Here is a 25,701-nt window from a genome sequence, read left to right on the forward strand (position 1 = left end):
GGCAATCTTGCTGAAATCTATTATTAACTTGTCTTGAGATTCTGTGCAGACAACTAATGATGCTTTGTGTCTGCTGTGCAGACAACTAACGTGCAACAACTAATGATGCTTTCCCTTCTTCATTTCTAACACTTTAAACTTTCATTTCTTTTTCTTAGTGCCTGTACCCTCTAGTACAACATCTAAGACAAGCAATGATAGCAGATGTAAATATCTTTCTCATGATGTTAAAAGGAATGGCTTTTACATCCACCATTAAGTATGATGACTGTTTTAGGTTTTTGGTACATAATTTTTTAACAGAATAAGAAAGTTCTCTGCTGTATTTCATTTACTAAGAGAATTTTATCATGAACAGGTATTTAATTGTATAAAAATACTGTCTTCAGGTTTTTCATTGTCATAAAAATTAACGTAACACAAGATTTATCCTCTTACCAATCTGTAAGCATATAGCACAGTATTTAAACATCCCTCTCAGCATACTTTCACTGCATCCATATGTTTTAATACGCTGTGTTTTCATTTCATTTCTCTTGTGGTATTTTCTAATTTCCCTGGTGACTTCTTCTTTGACCCACTGGTTAAAAGTGTGTTGTTTAACTTCCATATATTTGTGGGTTTTACAGTTTTCTTTCTGCTATTGATTTCTAGTTTTAGTCCATTGTGGTCAGAAAAGATACTTTGTATGGTTTCAATTTTCTCAAATTTAAGACTTATTTTGCGGCCTAACATGTGGTCTATCCTACAGAATGTTCCATGTGCACTTGAAAAGAATACTGTAGTTGGGTGGAGAGTTCTGTGTAAGTCTGGCAGGTCCAATTAGTCTATAGTGTTCTTCAAGTTCTGTATTTCCAGATTCTTTTCAGATCATTCATATACCTCTGTTTCTTTAGGGCCAGTTTCTGGAAATTTATTTTGCTCCTCTGATTCAGCCATTTTACTCTCTTTCGTTGTGTTCCTTATAACTTTGGGTTGCTATCCATACAACCTTGAAGAAACATCCACCTCTTCCTCTTTACAAATTGGCTTCACATACAGAAAAACCTTCACCAGGATCAGCCCCAGCTAGACATTCTGGAAACTCTCAAAACTTCCCTGTGGATATGATTTGTCTGAGCTAGTGTATGTAGATTTCCTATTAAATACATTTTCTGTTAGTTTACTTTGTTTACTTCCCAGGAGCTCATAATCTCAGCATTGCTTACTCTGGTGCCTGTCTGCTATACTGGGGTCCGTAGAAGCAGCAACATGCCACCCAGCTCTTTTTTTATTCTCAGCAGCCCCAGACATCTACCTAGAGTACGCCCAGTTCCACTGGTGCCCCAACTGGGCTAGACAGAAATGAGTTTCTCAGGCAGGACCTGCGGAGCTGGGCCATTGTACACACACCCTTCTTCTTCCTTCCATATTGGCTTGTCTGCTGCACCAACGGCCTTGTGGAGCAGCAGCATGCCATCCAGCTCTTGTCTAGTTCTTAGTGGTTCCCAGGCTTCTAGAGTATATGGGTCCTTTCTGAGGTTTAAGACGAGCAAGAAACAAGCCCCTCAGGCACTCTCCTCCTTATAAGCTCCAACAGTGGATACCTGTTCCCTCTTCTCTCTCTCTCTCCCTGAGAGAGGAACTTCTGCTTCAAGCTGTATCAGCTTCTGACTGGTGTGGCAGGGGTCCTCTGCAACAGCAGCAGGCCATCCAGCTCTTTTGGTTCTCAGTGGCCTCCAGGCATCTAGAGTATGTATCCATGCTCTGAGGCAGGTGAAAAACAGCCATTCCCACAGGCTTGCTGAAAAGCCAGAAGGTTAGACATAAGGTCCAGTATACTCCTTCTCTTCTCAGGGAGGATCCACAAACCAGGAGTTTGTTCCGGATCACAAGTTGAAGGAGTGCCCCACCAATCTGAATACAGCTAGCTGCACACTCCCGAGGGGTACAGTGCCTTTTCATTGGTTTCTGGATTTCTCACAAAAGGAATTGGTCTGAGTATTGTTGCTGAATTGGTTTCTCTATGGGAAGGAAGGTCTGGTGCTTCCCTCAAATTCTGCCATCTTCCTGATGTTGCTTTAGATTTTCTGCATCTTTAACACATTTTTCCCCTTTCTTTGTTGTAGTAATGAATTATATAAATAACTTTTCTGATGATGAAATAAGCTATTTTATTTCTGGAATTATCCTCATTTGTGATACTTATTTATCATAGTTTGATTAGATTTGTTAATAGTTTAGCAATATTTATCCATATTCATAGCTGAGATGAGCCTTTAATTTTCCTTTCTCATATTTTCCTATCTTGTTATTGTGTTACAGTTATAGTACCCTCATAAAATGAGGTGAAATTTACTTCTCTTTCTTCTCTTCTTTGGGAAAATGTGTATGCCTAGCAGAACCTACGTATGAAACTCAAATTTTAATCTCATAAACTGTTCGTAGTGTGGTATTACTTTTTACTGATAGCTTTATTAAGATATAATTTATATAGATGAAATTCATCCATTTTTAAAGTATCTGATTGAATGATGTTTAGTATATTAGTAGAGTTGTGCAATTATACCAAACACTAATTTAGAACACTTCCATCACACCAGAAAGAAACCTCATGCCCACTTACAGACATTTCTTTCCCAACTCTGTGCCTATGCAATCTCTAATCTACTTTTTGTCTTTATAGACTTTGCCTTTTCTGGACATTCCATATAAATGAAATGTTACTGTGTTTGATCTTCAGTCACTGACTTCTTCCACTGGGCATGTTTTCAAGGTTTACCCATGTTGTAGCTTGTGTCACTACTTCATTCCTTTTTTAATTGCTGAATGATTATCCAGTATATGGGTGTTTAGGTTGTTTCCACTTTTGGGCTATTATGAATAACGTTGCTATGAACATTCATGTAACAGTTTTTATTTATTTTTTAATTTTTTAAATATTTTATTTATTTATTTGACAGAAAGAGAGAGATCACAAGCAGGCAGAGAGGCAGGCAGAGAGAGGGGGAGAAGCAGGCTCCCTGCTGAGCAGGGAGCCCAATACGGGGCTCCATCCCAGGACCCTGAGATCATGACCTGAGCTGAAGGCAGAGACTTAACCCACTGAGCCACCCAGGCACCTCCATGTACAGTTTTAATGTGAACTTCTGCTTCCAATTCTCTTTGGCATACACCTAAATGGAATTGCTGGATCATATGGTAGGTCTATAATTCGCTTTTTGAGGGACTGCCAAAATGTTTTCCAAAATAGTACATTACTTTCCATATCCCACCTGCAATGTATGAAAGTTTTAATTCATCTATATCCCCATCAATACTTGCTATTTTTTTATCAATTTATTAGTATCAATGATCCACCTTCTAGTTTTTTTTATCTTGTCTACTGCATGTTTGCTTTCTACAATATTAAGTTTTGTCCTTATCTTGATATATTCTTCTTTTTATTTTCTTTGGGATTATTTAATTGCTCATTCTTAAATTGAATGTAACCAATTACATTGGTAGCTCATTAATTTTTAATCTTTCTCTAGTTTTACTGCATTTAAAGGTATACATTTCCATCTGAGTACCATATTACCTGCACTCTGCAAGTTTTGATATTATTTAATTTGAAGTATTCTTTCATTTTTTTTAAATTTTCTTCTTTGACCCATTAGTTATTTGGAAATGTCTCTATAAGTTTGCATCAGAATTTTCAAAGTTAAGCTTTTAAATTGATTTCTAATTTCACTTATGTTAAACAATGTTTTTTATATGATACCAAATATTTAAAATTTGTGAAGAGCTTTCTTTGGTTTAATTTTGTGAATATTTTTGATAAATAGAGCAAGTTATCTTAAAAATAATAAGATTTGCCATTTTTGCATTATATATTTGAGCCCAAGTTATTAAATGTTCATATTTATATATATTAAGTGTTTATATGTTAGTTTTATCTGTTCTCCTTTAGAGCAAAATTCTATGAGATAACTCTAAAAAGTATGCACATTTAACTATATTTTCCAATTCCTCTCCTTCTCTTCCCATTTCTTAGTTCCTATCATGGACCCACTCTAGTCAGCAGCATTTGACATCATTAGTCATTCACTAGTCCTTGAAATCCTTTCATCATTTGGCTTTTGGATACTCCATGCCCTTGGTTTTCTTTCTACTTAACTGGGTTCTCCTTTTCTAGTCCTTTCCCGCCTGTCCAAACTCCAAGGGTTGAAGGGCCCTGGGCCCAGACCTTGGACCTCCTCTCTTTTTTTATCTACCTTTATGTCCTAAGTGGGGTTCCATCCAGCTTCACATTTTAAAATGTGATCTAAATACTATAACTTCAAAGTTTCATACCTCTAGCCCTGGCCTCTCCTCTACATTTGACACTCAAATATCCTGCAGCTCACTTGATTCCATCACTTCAGGGCAAATTGCCATTAGGGTCCAGTGGTAGCTGTCACCGATTTTAGCTCTAGGGATTTACATCTTTTTGTTGTTGTTATGTTCTATATATTTAAATGGTGTACACTTATATTTGTTATATTTTGTCCAACTTTCCTGGTATGTTCATATGAGGATTTTCCCTCCCACAATATTTATCATATAATATTACCACAAATAAAGTCTATCAACTTTCTAGTCGCTTTAATTAGAATACTGATAGATATCTTCAATACTTCACTTTTTGTTTTTTACCTTCCCATCTAGGACTGGTCATCAAACTCTGTGTGTTATACCATTATAAAATCTCTTGTTTTCTTTTCTTTCTACTTCTACTGGTATCCTCTAGATTTTTGTCATCTTTTGCTGTATTATTTAAACAGTCTCTTATTTGCATGCTTTCACTTAATTTTTCCTTTCTCAAAGTTTAGTCTCACACCTAACTGTACAACAGAACCATCCGAGAGCTTTTAAAAACTAGCAAGGTACAAGGATCACAACCAGATATTCGGATTTAACTGGTCTAAGGCAGGGCCTGGGTGTGAGTGTTTTTTTAAAGCTCGCCAGGTGAGGAGAACACGTAGCTAGATTTGAGAACCACAGCTATACTAGATTATTCACTAGTCTCAACAAACTGTTTTCTTGCCTTGATGCCTTTTCAAGCTTTTCCTCTTCCAATGGTTTTGCTCCACTTATACAACTTTCAAAATGAAACTAAACTGTAAGTCTAAGCACAAATGCACCTCCTCAAAAGTCTTACTAAATAATGACTATGATGAACGACTGTATCTTTCCATCCACTACATATCCATCATATATGTTACACACACACACACGATAGATATTATAATTTCTTTGTATTATGATATACATGTTCACCTCTGCTAGTAGTATATCATGTAAGCGTCAAAGATTATGTTTAATTCATTGTTGAGTATCTTATTATTAGAGTGCCTTACTGGTGTTAGGTATATTAAACTAAAACAAATCATAACAAATATATCTATCCATGTGTAAACCAAAATTTTAGGCATTTAAAACCAAACTCTAAAACACATGCATAGTTAAATATCACAATGATTCCATAGTGGGGAAAAATGTTATAATTTGTCACTTCTAGGCATATTGATATTTTAACGAGACACACTTACCCGAAAGTACACTGATGCAAAGAATAAAAACACTACTAGGAATATAAGACTGTGCAATATGTTACAACACTGGCTCATTATAAACAGAAAATAAATTTCTAACTGATGTTTTCAGGTCCTATTTTCTTATCTTACTATTTTTTGTGTAAGATCACAAGTGCATCTGAAAACAGAGTATAAGAAGTGTGATTTTACAGTACATAGGGTTCTGTGTGATAATAATCGCTCCTTACAAAGTCTAATATAAGACACAGACATTCTGTTAACAAATATCACTTGGTTCATCTAGAAGATAAGACATAGGAACAAGACAGTCACGTCCAATTCCACATGGATTCTCAGCTCAGATCCTGGTTTTTGCACAGTTTACCTTGCGAACATGATCCGAGTGACATTTCACAAATTCTTGGATAAATGTTGCTACACTCTGCTAGGAGAGAGACAGGCTGTGTCATGCACAGATCAATAATAGCACTGTGTTTCATCAGCTTCAAAATCAAAAGTGCTTCATCTGGCAAAAGCCATGGCCCTAGAGAATCTGACATATATAAACCAAATACCCTACAAGGAATGTGTACTACACAAACTATCGGGGTAAGATAAAAGAAAACTCTGGAGATTAGCAATGAAGTACAAAAAAGGAATAGTTTTCTACTTCATTATTACTAGAGATATGAACACAGACCACAGAAAGGAAAATGAGGCTATTTAACATTCTACAATTGCTGACAGAAAAAGAATAAGTCCAGTATAATTTAACACTTCAGTCTTTTAAGAGTTATATAAATAAATACAAACCAAAGATAAATGTAAGTTTAGGAAACAACAGCAATCATATAATCTACACAAATGAAAATGCTTTATGGAGATCGATAAAATACGGTCCTTTTAGAATTACAGGGTTTCCTAAAAGACTCTTCAGATATAATGGTATCCTCAAAGTTTATATGATAGATTAACCTAAAAACCTAAGATATTTGTTGAATGGGTTATGCTGTTGTCATTAATTCAGGATCAATCTATTATTTGGGTTTTGATTAAATTAATTGAAGATTAACTGGTTAATGCAATCGGACAAGAGCCGAAACAAATTCGAAAATTCAAATCCTAAAAATGAACCTGATTTAAGATTGCAGTTGCCAAAAAAGTTTCTGAAAACAAAATTTGTTGTTGCAGAATTTACCTTTATCTAACTCAGAGGGCAAGGGAATCAAGAATTCATCAAGATATCAGAAGAGAAAATAATGCTTAATCACAAAATAAACAGCAGTCTATATTTATGACACGTATGTGGAAATATTACACATAAACTCTGAGATTACTTGGGGACACTCCAGTTGAGGAGTTACAGAAAAAGCAGATTAAAGGCTATTAGGCAGCAATGGCTTAGGGTGAAAGTCTGGTTCTCCACCCATATTTTATAAAGCATCTCTTCTGTAACTTTTGGAAATATTATGCCCCTAAGGATTGGTTAGTACTGTTATTAATATAGAGAAATAGCATTTGTGGGGGACAAAAAGGAGTATCTTTTCCCTGCAGAAAACATTTAGGACCATTTTGTAAATCACAATTTGGAAGATTAAATTCTTAGAGTTTTAAGAACGGTAACACAAATAAGTGAAGTGGGCCTAGTAGGATTTTTGACGAAGAGAAGATAGTATGCCTCATTCTCCTTGAAAGCCCCATAAGACTAATACTGCTGACTCTCATATCAAAACCGTAACTCCCAATACTTTCATGATGTTATATAATTTATCAATTGATCGGTCAACTTGTTAGTCCTTTCCTACAATGTTTTCTATGCCTTCACTTCCTCAATATAAATGAATATTCAGTCTTGACTTACCTGTTCTTCTAATTCTCAAATTGATTCTTTAGTTCCTAATCACAAAAGTCTGTACGATACTTTCACTTATATGATGCATAACCACCTCAACTTAATAAATTACAACAGAATTATTTTATGCTAAATTTAGAAAAGGAGAATGGCTCTGGGAAATGTTGCATGCAAGAAGTGATATTATGAACTAGACTTTAAGTGATGTGCTAAGATTGAGAATGATGTAAAGAAAAGAGGAAGGTACTTGAAGTAGAACACAATTTTTAATCTTGATTAAGAATATGCAATATCAGATCAGAGTATCGGTAAAAACTAGTCATAAATCAGTCTTCATTCTTTCATTGAGAATATACTATGACCTTAAATATGCAGGATTCTGTGAACATTATCAAAGAAGTATAACATATGGTTTTTGTCTCTGAGGAGCGAATTAACTACTAGATCCGACAGAATTCACAAATGGTAAACTTTAAAACTATTAAACTTAATGTTGTATAAAAAAATCAGCTTAGAAAAGTAGAAAGACTATGGAGTTAAGATCAAGAGATAGCTGTAGGTTACAACCCTAGAATGCCAACTCAGCTTGATCTTAGCAATTTATTTCAATTCTTTAAGTTTTAATTGCACCACACATAATATAATATGAGGATACTATCCTCCTCATAGGTTGATACAACGATTCAAGAGATAAAAATCAATTAATGCAGTCCTTCACATCAACAGCCTAAAAAATAAAAATCACATGACTATATCAACAGATGCAGAAAGTCATCTGACAAATTCAACACACATTTATAGTAAGAACTCTCAGTAAATTAGGAATAGAGGGGAGCATTCTCAACTTCATAAAGATTATCTATAAGAGCCCTATAAGTAACATCACACTTAATGATGAGAAACTTGAAGCATTCCCACTAAGATCAGGTGCAAGGCAAGAGGTCTCCTCTCATCCTGGCTTTTTGTCATACTGGAAGTTCTAGCTAAGTCAGCAAGATGAGAAAACAAAGTGAAAGTTATACAGAGTTGGAGGGAAGAAATAAAACTGTCTTTATTCACAGATTTGATTGTCAATGCAGAAAACCCAAAAGAATCAACAAAAAAACTTCTAGACCAAATAAGTGATTATGTCACAGTTGATACATAAAAGGTTAATATATGAAAATCAATCTCTTTTCTATATACCAGCAGTGAACAAGTAGATTTAAAAGCAAAACATCCCATTTACATTAGCATACCTAAAAAGTAAATACTTTGATATATATCTAACAAAAGATGTACAAGGTCTATATGAGAAAAACTAAAATAGTCTGAGAAATGAAGTCAAAGAACTAAATAAATGGAGATATTCCATGTTCATGGAAAGGAAGATACAATATTGTCAAGATGTTAGTTCTTCCCAATTGGTTCTATAGATTCAATTTCCTAATCAAAATTCCAGCATGTAAATATTGATAAACTGATTTTAAAGTTTATATGAAGAGGCAAAAGACCCAGATTAGTCAATATAGTACTGAAGGAAAACAACAAAGTTGGAAGACTTAACACTACCACCTGATTTCAAGACTCACTGTAAAGTTACAGTAATCAAAACATGTGGTACTGGTAAAAGAATAAATAGGTCAATGGAACAGAATAGACACCCCAGAAATAGACCCACATAAGTAGAGTCAACTGATCTTTGAGGAAAAGGCAAAGGCAATGCAATGCAGGTAAGATAGCCTTTCCAACAAAATGTGCTAGAACATTTGGGCATCTATAGGCAAAATAAATAAATAAAAATTAAAAAAATCTAGACACAGAAGACAGACTTTATTCCTTCACAAAAATTAATTCAAAATGGATCACAGACCTAAGTGTAAAACACAAGGCTAAAAAATTCCTTAAAGATAAAATAGGAGGGTGCAGAGATTAAAGCCAGAGGTTAAACCCAGAGGTTAAAGCCTCTGCCTCTGGCTCAGGTCATGATCTCAGGGTCCTGAGATCAAGCCCCGCATCGGGATCCCTGCTCAGCAGGGAACCTGCTTCCTCCTCTCTCTCTCTGCTTACCTCTCTGCCTACTTGTGATCTCTGTCTGTCAAATAAATAAATAAAATCTTAAAAAAAAAAGATAAAATAGGAGAACTTCTAAGTGATCTAGGGTATGGTGATCACTCTTTAGATACACCAAAAGCATGATCCATGAAAAAAATAATTGATAAGCTGAACTTCATTAGGATTCAAAACTTCTGCTCGACAAAGTACAGTGTTGAGAGAATAAGAAGGCCCATTCTGCTATAGACTGGAAGCAAATATTTACAAAAGACACATCTAATAAAGGACTTTTTCCAAAATACACAAAGAACTCCTAAAACTCAGTAGTAAAAAACAAAGAATCCAATTAAAAAGTAGGCAAGAGACCCAAATAGACATCTTACCAAAGAAGATAAACAGATGGGAAATAAGCATATAAAAAGATATTCCACATCATGTATCATCAGGGAAATACAAATTAAAACAACCATGAAATACCACTATACACTTTCAGAATGGCCAAAATCCACAACACTGTCAACATCAAATGGTAGTGAGAATGTGGGGCAATGGGAATCTCATTCCTTGCTGCTGGGAATCAAAATGGTACAGTATTTTGGAAGACAGCTTGGCAGTTTCTTACAACACTAAACATATTTTTACCATATGATCTATGAATCATGTTTCTTGGTATTTGCCCAAAGGCATTGTGTGCACACAAGAACCTTTATGGGGATATTTATAGCAGCTTTACTCATAATTGCCAAAGCATGGAAGCAATCAAGATGTCCTTCAGTAGACGAGGAGATACATAAACTGTGGTACATGAGACAATGGAATATTATTCAACACTAAAAAGAAATGAGCCATTGAGCCACAAAAAGACTTAGGTGCATATTATTACGAGGGAGGAAACTTAGGAAACTTAGATGCATATTATTATGAGAAAGAAGTCAGTCTGAAAACTCTTTATATTGTAGGATTCCAGCAATATGACATTCTGCAAAAGGCAAAGTTATGGAGATAATAAAAAAATCTGCAGTTTCCAGGGATTGGAGTGGGGTGGGAGGATAAATAGGCGAGACATAGAGGATTTTTAGGGCAGTGAAAATGAATACTTGAATAGATTTGTGTCATTATACATTTGTCCAAACCCAGGGAATGTACAATAAAGCAAGAGTGAACTGCAACTATGCATTTTGGGTAATTATGATGTATCAATGTAGGTTCATCAATTGTAATAAATGTACCTTTCTGATGGGGATACTGACAATGAGGGAGTCTATGCATATGTAGAGGCATGGGATATATGAGAGATCTCAGTACCTTCTTTTCAATTTTTCTGTGAACCTAAAACTACCCCTTCCAAAATAAAATTTTAATAAAAGAACATACAATTTCTTTGCTCTCAAGTTCTACCTTCCATAAACCACTAGAACACAGTTCAGCCAAGTTCTTTGATATTTTATAACAAAGACTGCCTTCCCTCCAGTTTCCAAAAACATGTTTCTCATTTTCATCTGAAACCTCTCCAGAATACTCTTAATGTCTGTATTTCTAGTACGTACCTCAAAACCTTGCAATGTGTACCCATTACACAGTTCCAAAGCTGCTCTTCCACATTTTTAGGTATTTGTTACAACAGCACTCAAGTGGCATACCAAAATCTGCATTATTCTGCTTGGGTTGCTACAATAACAACAAAACCCCCATAGACTCTGTGGCTTAAACAACTGACATTTAATATCTTCCAATTCTGGAGGCTAAAAGTATGAGATCAGAATGCCAGCATGATCAGGTTCTAGTGAGAGCTCTCTTCCTATAAGGTCACTAAACCCACCATGAGGACCCCTCCCTCATGACCTCAACTAAACATAATTACCTCACAAAGGCCCCATCCCAAAAAACCGTAATATTAAGAGTTAGGTCAAAATTCAACATATGAATTTTGGCCAACATACTTCAATCAGAGTGATAATAAACCTCTTGAAATCCATTTTGTTAAATAAACACAGAAAGGAAATTAATAAAATAACTCATCTATTAATATATGAATAAATGGTACAGATTACTCTACTTTCTCTAAACATATTATTTCAGGGGAAGGCTTATTAGAAAATAAATGTTACAGTATATAAAATTCCACAAATATCTGTTTCATATTTACCAGATGATATCTTATATAAAATTATTTAATACCTAATACAAAATTCAAAAGATTTTTAAAAGGTGGTTTTATAGTTCAAGTTGCATTTTCTTTTATAATATGGGTTCTAGTAGTTTGCTTCTATGAGTTTATGCTGTTTAAATCCACATGATGACACAATGTGGCTATAAACAAGTTTACACAGTCATAATACAATTAAGTAATGTTACTGGAACAAAAGAAGACGACATTTACATCTTGTTGTTCTTAAGATTTGGGACTCATTTTTTTTTCACACTTTTCAGATAAATTATGAGTAAATCTCTTGGAGACTTACTCATAATGGAGAATGATTGAGGTTCTACCTTATGACCCTGAGACTATGACCTAAGCCAAAACCAAGAGTTGGACATAACCAATTGAGCCAGTCAGGCACCCCTCTTTCTACCTGAGAACTTTATCTGCATAACAGAACATCTGTTTTCCAAACATCTCTGAACTTCATGTGAAAGGCCTTCCTCCCTTTGAATCCCAGGCCCCAAACCCCTTCTTTAGCTCAGGATGTTTTATAAGCTTCAATTACCTAGCTGCTTTCTGGGTCTCATGTTTTTATGGAGGTCTAATACATATGAAATTAAATTTTTTTTCCTCCTGTTAATTTGTCTTATGACACTTTAATTATTAGAGAAGTCAAATAACCTAGAAGGGAAGTAGGATAAATTCTTCTGCCCTTACAATCTATGTAGAGTGTGGATTAGTAGTTGCCTAGAGCTGGCAGAGATGGGGAAGGGTAATAGATAAACGGTACAGGGTCGGGGCACCTGGGTGGCTCAGTGGGTTAAAGCCTCTGCCTTCGGCTCGAGCGGGTCATGATCTCGGGGTCCTGGGATGGAGCCCCGCATCGGGCTCTCTGCTCAGCGGGGAGCCTGCTTCCTCCTCTCTCTCTGCCTGCCTCTCTGACTACTTGTGATCTCTCTCTCTCTCTAATAAATAAATAAAATATTAAAAAAAAAGAAGGGTACAGCGTCCCTTTATGAAGTTATGAAAATGTTCCAAAATTGATTTTGGTGACAGCTGCACAATTTTGTCTACATTGTAACAACCATTGAATTAAATGAGAGAATTAAATGGTATGTGAATTATATCTCATTAAAGCTATCACAAAAAAATTAATAGTAGGTGATTTAAATACTTCACACTCAATAATGATAAAACTAGACAGAAAACCAGCAAGAATATAGAAAAGTTGAACATCATTATTAACCAACTAAACTCAACAGATATATATAGAACATTCAATCCAACAATAGCAGAATACACATTCTTCTCAAGTGCACATGGAATATTCTTTAGTGTCTACTATCTGTTAGGCCAGAAAACAAGTCTTAACAATTTTTTAAAACCCAGATCATAGAAAGTAACTTTCAGAGTACGTTTGGAACATGGGTCAGATTTGGTTATAAGGCTACTTTGGGAATGAAGCCAGAACACAGTTCCTATTCATATTCATAGCTAGCATAATAGTAGTCCTTTATAATTAAAACATTTAGTGAGTATTGCTTGAATGAAAGCACTAGATAATAAAAGTAGAGAATTTAAGCATAATTTAAAATTATGTATGATAGTGATTTAAAAATTATTTTCTAAAATGATGAATTCTTCTGTATAAGACAAATTTTCAACAAATCATTTTTTATACAAGCAAATACCTTTAAGAATGGAGATGTAAGGAACAATCTTTTATTTTCATTTGCTTTAAGATTAAATTATGATAACCAGCAATGTTATAATGTGTCTAAAAACTGCTGGAGAAAACTCAATTCACCTGAGTTTAACAAAAGCATAGATAAGTTATAGGAACACATTAAAATATATATTTATGTTAAAATCTTCACATGTTACACCAGTATTTGCAAAGAGGTACAGAGGCATTTACTATTTAATAATTTGATTTATAATGAGAAATTCAAAGTTTTAGACATGGGCAAATAGGCAACCTAAATGCATTTAAGAAGGCTATCCTTAAAATCCAAGTTATACCACAATAAAAAACACAAATATGAACAGAACAACACACATAAAACAAAACATCCACCCTTATAATAGACTATTGTAATTAATTTTTAAAGTTTCTTTACCTTTATTGTCTGTCTGCTTATTTGATATCGTTGATCAGCTACTTGCTGTTGCTGAAGAAGTTTTTCATTGATTTCTTTATATTCTTTGACAGACAATTCTGCTGTTTTTTTGGCATTCTGAAGTACACTGTTTAGTTGTTGTAAGGAAACAATACGTTCTCGTAATAAAATAATATTGCTACTTGATTTCTGGGCAGTTATATTTTTCCACTTTTCTCTGTTAACTATAAAGATAATGTTTGTAATTTTTTTTAAAAAACACAGTAAATTAAAAAGACATTGTTAATTTCATATACATTCTTACCTCTGATAGGAACTGTTGTATGTGAACTCTTTTGTATATTACCATTCTTCTTTTGAAAAGTTGGTTTTTTGGCATTCTTGTAATGAAAATAATTCTAAATTTGAAGGTTTTATAAAAATTAGATTATTACTCAATAGTAACTTCAAGTGAATGAACATAATAAATAATATTATTTCTTTACCTAAAAATATATTTATCTATGCAGGCTAAAATATTTAAACAGTAAAATTCTATAACTGATACCAAGAACTCATAAATGATCATAATATGTGCATTAAAGTTGAACTAGGAAAAAAAAAGAAGCTGGTCTAGCAGGCACAACATACAAATACAAAAAACAAAAGTGGTAGAAATTTAACCCATGGACAGTTTAAAGATCTATGAGGAAATATAATAAAAGCAATAAAGATAAAATAAGAATATTAAATAACTTACAGCTCTATATATCACTATTTATATACATACATATATATATACACATATATATATACATATATATATACGGAAAAATACTGAAAATATATAAAGTACTATATGGTTTCAATGAGTCCTGATATTACTTCATTCCTCAAAATATTTTTGAAATACCTCATCTGAACTTCTTTAGAGTCAGTATATAAGACAGATTTTTTTTAAATGTTTCATTGTTTTATGAAGATCAAGTGCCAGTGATATACTATAAAAATGTCCCAAACAAAACTACCAAATACCAATTGTCACCAGACTTGGTATCAAATTATCTGGACCTAAAATAAAAATAATTGGGCTTCCATTTCCAGGATTATTTCTGATTAGATATCCAGAAATTTTTGTTTTAAGATTTTATGTATTTAAAGAAAGAAAGAGCACACACACAAGTGGGGCAGAGGGGCAGAGGAACAGACAGAGAGAGAGTCTTAAGCAGACTCCGAGCTGAGTGTGGAGCCTGAGGCTCACCATCATGAGATCATAACTGAGTTAAAACCAAGAGTTTGACACTCAAGTGACTGAGCTACTCAGATGCCCCCAAAGAAGTTCAGGAAAATCTTAAACATTGAGATCAGCATACTTGAAGCATTTTTTTTTTTAACATGGCAAAATGTTAAAGACATTCTGATGTCACAAATGAGGTAGAAATAGGAATCCAAAGACACATGCGACCAACAAAGTGGCCAGGAAAATATATGACAATCGATAATCGTCTCTGAACTTGAAATTTCACGTATATAGCAACACAAACATAAAAGGCAATGAAAGATGGCCTAGGCCCCCAACTCAAGATGAGAAATTGTAGAATGTAGAATATATGTGTGTCAATAGTTTGTCACTCTCTCTTTTTTTTTTACCCCTGCATAATATTACATGGAATGGATGTATCACAGTTTAACCATTCAGCTATTGAAGGAAATTCTGGTTGTTGCCAGTTTTCAGCTATTAGAAGTAAATTTCTTATGCTCATTCATGTGCAGGTTTTTTTGGTAAACACAAATTTCCATTTTTCTGGGATAAGTGTCCAAGAGGCAAATAGTTGGGTTGTATGATAAATGTATGAGTAGTTCCTTTTTTTTTTTTTTTTAAGATTTTATTTAATTGTCAGAGAGAGATAGAGAGGACAGTAGGCAGAGTGGTAGGCAAAGGGAGAAGCAGCCCGATGTGGTACATGATTCTACGACCCCAGGATAATGACCTGAGGGAAGGCAGATGCTTAACTGACTAAGCCACTCACGTGTCCCTTTTAAGAGTTTATTTGTCAGAGAGAGAGAGAACAGTGGGGAGAAGCAGAGAGAGAGAGAGAAGCAGACCCCACTGAGCACAAAGCCTGACGTGCGACTCGATCCTAGGACCCCTGGATCATGACCTGAGCCAAAAGCAGGTGTTTAACCAGCTAAGCCACCTAGGCACCTGATCTTTTTTTTTTTTTTTTTTTAAAGAAACTGCCAACTGTTTCCCAGAGTGCCCTACCACTTTATATTCACACTAGCATTGTATGTGAGATCCACTCTCTCTGCATCCTTGTCAGCATTTGGTATTCTCACTCTTCTTCATTTTAGCTGTTCCAAAAGATATGTATCTCAACAGGGTCTTAATCTGCATTTCATGGTTAGCGATGTTGGAAATCTTTATGTGTATTTATTTGCCTTCCATTTATCTTCTCAGTGAAAAGTCTGTTCATGTTTTTTACTCCATCTTCTAACTAGATTATCTGAATTTCTACCAATGAGTTTTGACAAAATCTTCAAATTTCAGAATTTGTGTCCTTTGTCACATACATGGTTTGTAACACTTCCTCCAGTGTATGGCATATCTTTTTATCCTCAAAAGAGGGCCTTTCACAGACCAAAATTTCTTAATTTTAATTAAGTCGAATTTATAGATATTTTCTTTTAGGGATCATGTTCTTGGTAACATAATCTAAAACCTAATAAGCTGGGCGCCTGGGTGGCTCAGTGGTTTAAGCCTCTGCCTTCGGCTCAGGTCATGATCCCAGGATCCTGGGATCGAGTCCCGCATGGGGCTCTCTGCTTGGCAGGGAGCCTGCTTCCTCCTCTCTCTCTCTCTCTCTCTCTCTCTCTGCCTGCCTCTCTGCCTACTTGTGATCTCTCTCTGGCAAATAAAAAATAAAATCTTAAAAAAAAAAAATAAAAAAAAAATAAATAAAACCTAATAAGCTAATTATCACCTATTTTTTTGGCTAAGATATAAATACCTTAAGATTCATATTTAGGAAAATAATGACTATTTCCATTTTCAACTATAAACAAAAGTTTGTAACAAATTGATATTTAAAAATTATTAAAAAGTTGAGTATTTCCACTATATATTTCAAAGAAAAACATTTTCTAAGGATTCAAATTAAATCACTGGTCGTGACATTTAAGTTATAAAGCATAAGATAAAATGAAAAACAGAGCTTATAATTAAGTAACACTGTGTCATATACCTTTGGGATCTTGCCATCTGTATTTGAATATATTCGTACCATTTCTTTTCCTTGGATTTGGCTGTCTTCTCTTTGGTCACCCTCTTTCTGGTCTCTTCCATCTTCTATAGGACTTATTTTCTGGGATGTTTCTACAATAATTGTTCCTAAATCTTGAGAGGTCTGTCCTTCAGAATCACTGCTTTTAGAAAAAATGGAACATAAAATTCAGGAAGAAGAGTTGTTAAATGTACCTCTTTTAAGTTCAGGACCAAATACCATTATAGCACATATTGCATATAAAGCTATATGTTTAATCTGAGCACTTATTGGTTTTCTATGTTAAGAAGATTAGTCTAAATATGTTTTACAGTCTATTATTTCTGTGGATTCCATACATGGCCTCTAACTTATTAAGATGAATAAATAAGTACAAGTAGGACTTCTTTAGCCTGATGGGGCATCTACACTGGTGACTGAAATTTGAACAGCACTTAAATGGAGACCTATTACTGCAGTAAAATGAGCAGACTCAGTAAGCAAGCACTGGCCTGGGACTTGAATTCTGGCTATGTGGCTCTCTCAGTTACTTACGGTCTCTGGACCATGTTTCTTCATCTGATAAATGTTATATTGTATCAGTGGGTCCTGCTTTTTTTCACAACCAAATGTCCTCTTTATTATAATTCCCTTATGTACACCATATTTGAAAAGTGTATCCATCAAACAAAAAGAGTATGCCTATTAAAAAATAGTTCAATATCATAGTTACTTGTCACCCAGATGAAAAGAAACTAAATGTTAAAATAAAATTTCCAAAATTATAAAAGCTCATCAAGAAATTAGAATACCCAGTATCAAATGCCTAGTAATACCACTTCTGTAGTATTTCTACCAAGTGTTAACTCAGGAAGCACATGTTTTAACAATGCCAGGGGAGGAAGCATTTACAACTTTCTGAGACAGGGCAGAAAGCTTTAACATTTCCGGCAGAAAAGTTTTCCCTTCGTCTGGGACAATCTCTGAATTTCTGAGGCTGATCCCAGTTCCATCTCCTATGTCTGTTCAATTCTGTAAAATGCCTGGTAAGCTCCAGTTATATGCTAGGTGCTTTCTCAGGCACAAAGGACAAAGTAGCAAGTGAATAAAGGAGATAAAAATCCCTGCCCTTATGTAGCTTTCATCCTAATGGGGTGGGTTCAGATAACAAGAAAAATAAGTAAAATCTATATTATGTTAACAGCTGGTATTAATGGAAGGAAAATAAAAGTGTTGAGGTTGAGCAGAACATACAAATAAGTCCAATCCCTTTTCCATATGGATGATCTCTTAACTATTTGGATATGGTCATTTGATGCTTGAAACATCTCAAGAAAAACATCCCTAGCTTATTCAAATATTCCTATTATGTGTGTTTTTGAGATGCTTTTCCACCTTGGTCACTCTTGAATATGCTCCGCCTTATCTTCATGGAGCATTATGTCCAGAATTCAATTTCATATTCCAAGTATACTATGTGAATTACTTAGGAGAACTCCTGGTAGATGCAGACTAAAATTATGCAAGCTTTTCTGACATGTATATTGTACTGTAGACTCATACGAGATTTAATTAAAACCTCCTACAATATTTGTATGTATACTCTTGCAAGGTCCTATATTTTTCACACTGTATCGCTGAGCAATTGGCAGTTTCCAACTAAGTAACGGACCTCGCAGTCTTCCGCATTACTCTATCTTCCCAATCTACTGCAATCTTTGGGGATTTTTATTCAATTTTGTAAAGTATTTTCTATACCTTTCAACATCATTTTATTCACAAATTTGATCAACATGCTTTGCTGAAATCCTGCTTTTCTTTCTCAAGGTATTAACAACTCTTTCTCATGATCACTCATCATTGAATGAGCATTGATAAAACGTATTTTTGTATTAACACCCACAGAATGCAGGCTGTGCCAGTGGCCTGGCACACATCAGAAATCTGAATTAAGTCTGCTGCCCTTATGGTAAATACCTTACCATCAAGGAAACCTAATATACACCAATCACTACCCTCCAACACAGCGTTAGCCAACTTACCTTACCCTAGACAACAGGACATACTGGCCTTATAAAAAAAAATCCCTGACCTCCAAGCTAACCATGCCCTGTTTTCTGCACTACTTCTTCTCTTTTTAAAAAAAGATTTTATTTATTTATTTGAAGGAGGGGCAGAGGGAGAAGCAGGCTCTCCCACTGAGCAGGAAGTCTGACATGGGTTTCAATCCCAGGACTCCAGGATCATGACCTGGCAGATACTTAACTATCTGCCCAAGGCAGATACTTAACTAACTGAGCCACCTAGATGCCCCTGCACTACTTCTATAAAACTCCCTCTTTCCCAAAATCCTTAGGAAATGTGTGCCACAGCTTGCTAGGCACAGTACTCCCCCAGTCCATGACCGTTTTCTCTTGAATAAAGGACTTCAAACTTGTTATGAAATTGTATTACTTTTGTCATTTGACAGAATGTCTTTATAATGCTGTTCAACTATGAGAAATGAACAATCATAAATACATAAATGTTAATAAGCTAATAATTATATGACATAGTATTTTATATACATATATAAAGGACAAGGTTCTATTTTTCTCGGTTTTCAAGTACATTTCTTATATTTCAGACTATGAAAAGCTAAAAGAAATAGAATATTCTGAAGTCCTGAGGCTCCACTGTGGGATTTCTAATTCTTTGAGAATTTTTTTGCAGCTGAGTGATTCCTGAGAATGTTCTGTCAGGCAGGAAATGTAACACTTAATCGTCACAGTGTAAAATCAAGTTTCACCGCTAAGCAACTTAAATGACAATCTTATGTTTTAAGAGATACTGTGATACATCTCCCAAAATATGTGACCATCTGCACAAGCACTAATATGATGAAATTAGAACTGACTGTATTACTTAGCTTTCATGTATTTATTCGTATATACATACTCACACATGAGTAAACCCCAGCACTTCTATTATGAAGAGTGGAAAGATCACCGGCTGAGACATAATTAGTAGCTGAAACTAGAATTTCCTTGAAGACATAGATAAATGCTAAGCGAGTTTTAAGCTGAGGAGGATTTTATCTCTAACGGCTTTTGAGAATGAGGAAGAAAACCTTAGAAAAAGTAAAAAAGAAATGGGAATGCAGATTTGATCCTTCTTCCTCATCTTCATCAATTTTTTTTAAAGATTTTATTTATTTATTGGAGAGAGAAAAAGAGAGATCACAAGCAGGGGAGAGGGGCAAAGGAAGAGCAATAAGCAGACTCTCCAATGAGCAAGGAGCGTGATGCAGAACTTGATTCCAGGATCCGGGATCATGGCCTGAGCCGAAGGAAGACACTTAAGTGACTGAGCTTTCCAGGTGCTCTGTTTTTAAGTTTTTATTACCTGCCTGAAGACAAGGGACTTGACCCAATGATCATTTAGAACAATGGTTCCCAAACCAGTCTACATATTGGAATTAGCTGGAGAGCTTCAAAAAATCGTGAAGCTTGTATCCCACCACAGAAGTTATGATTTAATTGTTCTGGGGTGTGGTCTGTGTAAAGGCCACTTATAGGCACTCAACTTGAACAATGGAAAGCTGACTAAGGTAGAAGGGCCCACAGCAACCCAGTGGCTGAATACAAACAGGCCTATTAGGCGACCCACCTCAAAATATCCATATAAGCCCTAGCTGACCAGTGGATGACTTACATCCAGACATGTACCAGAAAAGTTAAATTCTGTATGTTCCCATACTTCCTCACCTTCCCCATTTTTTTTTAAGATTTTATTTATTTGACAGAGATCACAAGTAGGCAGAGAGAGAGGAGGAAGCAGGCTCCCTGCTGAGCAGAGAGCCTGATGCGGGGCTCGATCCCAGGACCCTGGGATCATGACCTGAGCTGAAGGCAGAGGCTTTAAACCCACTGAGCCATGAGGTGCCCCCACACCTTCCCCATTTAACTACAGCTCCCCATCAACTGCCTCATGCCAGACAGTCTCTCCTCCACAGCCCTGCTCACAACTCCCTCCAGGTGTATCCAATATATTTCTCTCCCTTTTGTTCTGCCTCAGATGGATTCTTTCACTACAAGTGTCACTTGGCTCCACATTTGGTGGCCCCCATGCAATCGGGAGATCCCAAAGTCCGAGCTTTAGAATTTTTTTTTTTAAGATTTTATTTATTTATTTGACAGAGAGAGATCACAACTAGGCAGAGAGGCAGGCAGAGAGAGAGAGAGAGGAGGAAACAGGCTCCCTGCTGAGCAGAGAGCCCGATGCGGGGCTCGATCCTAGGACTCTGGGATCATGATGTGAGCTGAAGGCAGATGCTTTAACCCACTGAGCCACCCAGGAGCCCCTGAGCTTTGAAATTTTTATAAAATCAAGGTAATTCTAACAGAGGTAAATAAGTTTGTACTTAAATAACAGCTAGCCCTAAGAACTCCCTTGACAATATGAAATAACAGAAATTACATTCAGAAGAAAAATTAGGATCCATAGCTAATGTAAATTCTATCCTCCTCCACACCTGTTTATCTCCAACTCCCTGTCCCTGAAGAAGATCCTTTGGATATCTGGGACCCTTGTTTAAACCAGCCCCACCTCTCTGAAAATCTCTACAAAACCTGAAATGTGGTTCTAAAAACAATACGGAGGTCACCTATCTTTACCAATCCTCAGGCCTCCCCTATTCAATCTCAGACTGCTTGTAGATACTGAGGCACTGGAAACAGAACTGTCCTGCACTTGAGAAAAAAAAAGAACAATTTAAATTACCTTGGACCTCTAATAATAGGCAAATATACTGCCAAAACTCCATCTTGGAGAAAACTTATTTTCTCTATGCCTTTGTGATATAAGTTTTCTGCCCCCATCATCTATAGGACCTAAGAGCTATTTAAAATGCGAACTTTGCAGAGGAGTTTCTCATCAAAAAATAAAAGTGGGGTGGATATTTGGAAAATTGGGTAACTGAAAAACTAAACACCCAATTTTGTTTTTTGCTTTTGATTTTGTTTTTGCTTAAAACAAAAGCTGTTAAGGCTGGTATGATTCCTACTGCTTCCCCCTATGATTCTTTATCTGAATTCTCATGTTTTACTAAATCTCCGTCTGAACTGCCTTTCCAGTCTAAAGAGATTATTACCTCCACAATAACCACTCAAGACTGGGGACAATGCTCCTCAGCTATCTTTCACTCCTCGGCCAAAGGATGACCCAAGAGCCAAGTTAAAGAATTTATTAAACTAAGGAAGGATCATCAAAAGTTTTTTAAGTGGATTATCTCCTGCGATTAGTGGATAGATTAAAAAGGCAGAAAATTAGATGGAAACCTACCAGTCAGACTAAATTTATGAACAAGGCTGATATGCACTGCCTGATAGGAATTGGTTTTTGTTTTGTTTTGTTTTGTTTTTGTTTTTTTAGGGCTTCTCCTAAGCTAAATGTACCCAAAGGAAAGAAAAACATTCAACATAGCTGGATAGTTGTGACAGTTCTTTGATATCATTTAGCAACAACCCAATTCTTTGAGGAACTGAAGACAGCTATACTTGTTTTACATATCTAGTCTTTACAGGACCATAGGTATGGCTCCAGAAACAATTCAAGGTCCACCAATCCTTTTTACTATTCCCTAAACTTTCCCTATTTGTTTCAAAAAGCTGGTAAATATTGGCCTTAGGAAACCGAAGTTCTTCTTAGAGGAACCTGCATTCCTTCCCCATACCTTTGAGACGCAAATATTCTACACATTTCATGGAGGTAATTCTTATCAAACAAGAGCAAAAGGGGGAAAGCTCATTTGAAATTTAGGCAAATGAAAAATCATGCATCTTCTCCACAAATATTAGTAAATACAAACAAAAAGTCACCTGAAAAGATAAACTTCACTCATTCCTACTGTTCTTTTACTAGTAAATTCTACATTATCATACCTGTCTCCCAGCTAACATTGTGTGTCTGTATATGTACACTGTAGATATGTGATATTTTTCTGCCTCCAGATGGTATTACCAAAATTAATTTGTGAAAGACCTCTATTTAATTCACATAAAGAAAATTAAACATACACATAAATTGAATTCTCAGAAATGTAACAAAAATGGAGCCAAATGTGCTTCAAGTTCACCTGACCTGGGATAATCTTTGATAAATAAAAACTAGTTTAAGTTCATTGGTTTAATCAAAACTCTAATATATTAGCATTACCAACATTGAATATAATGCAGAAATACAACTTTTATTCTGCCTGGGTTTACTAGTCAAGTAATTTCATGTTGTATCTCTTACAAAATTTGTCAGCAAGAAAAATAACTTGGGATGATGGCTGGCTGTGTCTAATGTCTCATGAAGTTTTCATGGGTAGTCTAAACACAATTGTTGGAAGTAAGTGATTCAGACAGATGTTAGTGGGTTAAGAGCTTTTAGGTAAACTTTTTAATGGAAATTATATTTTATGATATATGTACTTAAAACAGTTTTCCAAATACCTTTGGTAAGTTGAAACTTTAAAGTTTAGCTAAGTTAAATTCAATGGTGGAAAATTCACCATCTAGATCATTTCCAAATAAGATAAAATAATTACTGAACATAGGCTTATCTACTTTCAGCTCCATATTACACAGGAATTAAACAATTATGTGAATCTGTTAGTAAGCATGTCTTGTATCATACTGAAAGAATGCACTATTTTTTAAAAAGGGGAGGGGCGTACGTTTGTAGAAATTAGGGAATATAATTATAAATTTGGCAATCTAAAGAATGCTGGTGTAACACAGTTCACAATTGCTTACTTAGTTTTCACTAGAAATTAAGGTTCTTTTTTTAAGATTTTATTTGAGAGAGAGAGAATGAGAGAGAGAGAGAGAGAGAGCAAAGCGGGGTGGAGGGTCAGAGGGAGAAGCAGACTCCCCACTGTGCAGGGAGCCCAATGCGGGACTCAATTCCAGACCCCGGGACCACAATCGGAGCTGAAGGCAGTTGCTCAACCAACTGAGCCACCCAGGCATCCGAAATTAAGGTTTCTAAGGGTTAAGAATTCTAATTAGTAAATGTAACTAAAACTACTAGAAATAATAAGAAAATTATCTCTGAATGTAAGAAAAGTAGGATGTGTGTTTTCAGTAAAAAAGGTATATGGACTAGAAATGCATTTTGTTGAAGGAAAGAAAGTATGTCCCAAAGTAAAACCGATTAATTATAAATGGGAAAGAAGAAACTTGTAGACAAACCTGAAACTTGTAGAAAGTTTGTGGAAGGGAATCTTTAGAATGGAACTAATGCATGGTTAGGACTGGCTAAGATTGGAATTCATTTCATTGAGTGAATTTTAATATCAGAAGTAAGTTACTATAACTTTTCAGTTTGATTTTTTTCTCTGGTAAAAGGACAACATTTTCTTGACTATTGGTGTATTCTTGGTAAGAGACTATGACAGGTTCTTTACCTTTTAAAATAATGTACCCTGAAAGCAAAGATTTTGGTTTTTAATCAAAATAATTCCCTGTGCTTCATTATTTTTATAATCAAGTTTTTTATTACTTATGTAAATCTAGTCCTTTCGATATAAAAATGGCTAAGTTTTGATGAGCACTGTGTAAGCTTCTGTATTTGCCTGTGAAGCCTTTGTAGTGTTGGTTAAATAGGTAACTAAGTATTAGCTCATGGTAAACTATGATCCTATTTAGTCAAGTGTCCAAAACCTTTCAATATTTTTGACAAACTTCCCAAAATCAAATTCTAAATGAAGTCTCTGACCCAGAAGAAATTCTAAGATATTAAACATGATCCTTGGAACATCTCAAAAGTTACTAACCTAATTAGGTTGATTTAGTTCATTAAGTTACATGAGAAATATTGTCAAAAATGTGATGTTAAACTTATTTGATTATATTTTTGTAGATAAAAGTATCAATTTAAGTGTTCTGGAATTTGCATGAAATTCCTAAAAATCTGATTTGTCCTGGTATAATGTTACTACTTACAATTCTAGTTATTATCCTGAAGTATGTATACCACAGAAATAACCAAATTTCCTTGTCAATTGCATTGTAATGAACTCTCAGCAGATGGTTAACCATGGCCATTTTTAACTCTGTCATTTTACACAGTTCTTGTTTTACTTTGAAATTTTAATAGTTTTTTGTTTGTTTGTTTGTTTTTAAAGAGAGATGGACCACAAGCTTATGGAAAGGGGGGAGGGGCAGAGGAAGAGGGAGAGAGAATCTTAAGGGAGGGTCCATGCCCTTGACCCTGAGATCATGATCTAAGCTGAAATCAAGAGTTGAACACACATACACACACAAAAGAGTTGAACGCATAACAAACTGAGCTATCCAGGTGCCCCTACTCTTAAACTTTTGCAGTAATATTTGGAAAATGCTTAATCTCCAAGAAGACTCATGGAAAATATTCTAAAATACCCATTTCTTATAACTTTAAGATCATAAAACTGAACTGGGTAAGAGTTTCCAGAACTAATAGAAAAATTGATTCAAGCAGAACAAAAATTAGTAACATGGGACTTAATGAACTGATGAGAATGATTATAATTTTTGTGACTTTGTTTTATCATTAATGTTTTTTAATGTTTTACTCTTCTAGATTTAAGAAAACTTCCTCTCTTAAGCTAACAATGACTTACAACAATTTGGTAAAATGCGCCTTTTGTAAACAAATGGAAACATTTATCTTTTTCTCCCTAGGTAATCCCTCCAGAATTTGGAAACTCTTAGTAAATATTCTTATATTTTCATGGAAATCTTTTTTTTTTTTTTTTTTTTTTGCA

The 25,701-nt window shown here is 35.1% G+C and overlaps 1 protein-coding gene across 8 annotated transcripts in view; it reads right to left on the minus strand.

The window, feature by feature from the left end:
• The window catches only part of CNTLN (centlein), a 299,263-nt gene that overhangs the window by 59,357 nt on the left and 214,205 nt on the right, over window positions 1-25,701 (minus strand). For 5 of the 8 annotated variants that reach the window (XM_046023817.1, XM_046023821.1, XM_046023820.1 and 2 more), the window contains 3 exons: window positions 16,911-17,091; window positions 13,991-14,084; window positions 13,687-13,910 (listed from right to left, as the gene is read on the minus strand). In XM_046023817.1, the coding sequence (XP_045879773.1) occupies window positions 13,687-13,910; window positions 13,991-14,084; window positions 16,911-17,091 (499 nt within the window). The remainder of the gene's footprint in view (window positions 1-13,686; window positions 13,911-13,990; window positions 14,085-16,910; window positions 17,092-25,701) is intronic. The other 3 variants (XM_046023819.1, XM_046023814.1, XM_046023816.1) reach the window with 2 other exon arrangements.

This window comes from Meles meles, chromosome 11 (assembly GCF_922984935.1).
Source record: "Meles meles chromosome 11, mMelMel3.1 paternal haplotype, whole genome shotgun sequence".
NCBI lineage: Eukaryota > Metazoa > Chordata > Mammalia > Carnivora > Mustelidae > Meles > Meles meles.